At 34.9% G+C, this 730-nt stretch overlaps 1 protein-coding gene across 2 annotated transcripts in view; it reads right to left on the bottom strand.

The window, feature by feature from the left end:
• Nucleotides 1–499, bottom strand: part of LOC107697223 (retinol dehydrogenase 13-like) — a 3,319-nt gene extending 2,820 nt beyond the window's left edge. The window contains exon 1 of one of the 2 annotated variants that reach the window (XM_016497920.1): nucleotides 371–499. In XM_016497920.1, coding sequence (XP_016353406.1) covers nucleotides 371–437 — 67 coding nt within the window. In that variant the 5' untranslated portion in view covers nucleotides 438–499. The remainder of the gene's footprint in view (nucleotides 1–370) is intronic. The other variant, XM_016497921.1, reaches the window with a different exon arrangement.
• Nucleotides 500–730: the final 231 nt, after the last annotated feature.

Genomic DNA, 730 nt, shown 5'->3' with positions numbered 1-730 from the left:
TTCAAACCGGAAACCGTAGCAAAACGGTGCACACCGGTTTGAGCTTGAACGTGCCCCAGTCCTCAATGTCACATGATTTTTCAGAAGTAGCCTAATTCTAATATATTGATTTGGTGCTACATTTTAGAAACTGTGACACATTTTAGAATTATTTGCTTAATAGAATGTTCGAGAGAACAGCATTTATTTTAAATGTAAATCTTTTATAACATTGTGTCTTTTTTAATGCTCACTTGCTAAATTATACTATTAATTTATTTATTTCATAAATAATTGTTTTACACCTTAAGGGTCTTTAATCATTATTTTAAATAAAAGTTAAGGATTTTAATAAAGGTTCTAAAGATGTCAAACAATACACGTAACTTACTGATTGCCGCCAGCGCGATGACAGCGCCATAGTTCCCTCGATCAGATGATGTGACTTGATCCCTCATCTCTCGTGAACGTCTACAAAATAAAGAATAAACCTGGGATGTCACATTATATCCTCTCTGTGCAGAATGCTATATATAGGGCTTAAGCAACTTAACAGCTTAGTACCTGCTATAGGCCTCCGCTTCGCCAAATGGCTGATTATGCGCGCCTCATAAACATTTAGAACAGCTGATTTCTCCATGATATGAAACGACGTTTATCTCAGAATCACAGTAAGAAAATAAGTTTCTCGCATGAATATTAGTGGTAAGATGGTAGATTTATTAATATTCAGAGTTAAGAGTACAACAGG

This window comes from Sinocyclocheilus anshuiensis, unplaced genomic scaffold (genome assembly GCF_001515605.1).
Source record: "Sinocyclocheilus anshuiensis isolate Anshui unplaced genomic scaffold, SAMN03320099.WGS_v1.1 scaffold1292, whole genome shotgun sequence".
Classification (NCBI taxonomy): Eukaryota; Metazoa; Chordata; class Actinopteri; order Cypriniformes; family Cyprinidae; genus Sinocyclocheilus; species Sinocyclocheilus anshuiensis.
The sequence above is the reverse complement of the archived record's forward strand: the minus strand, read 5'-3'. Positions and strand labels throughout refer to the sequence as shown.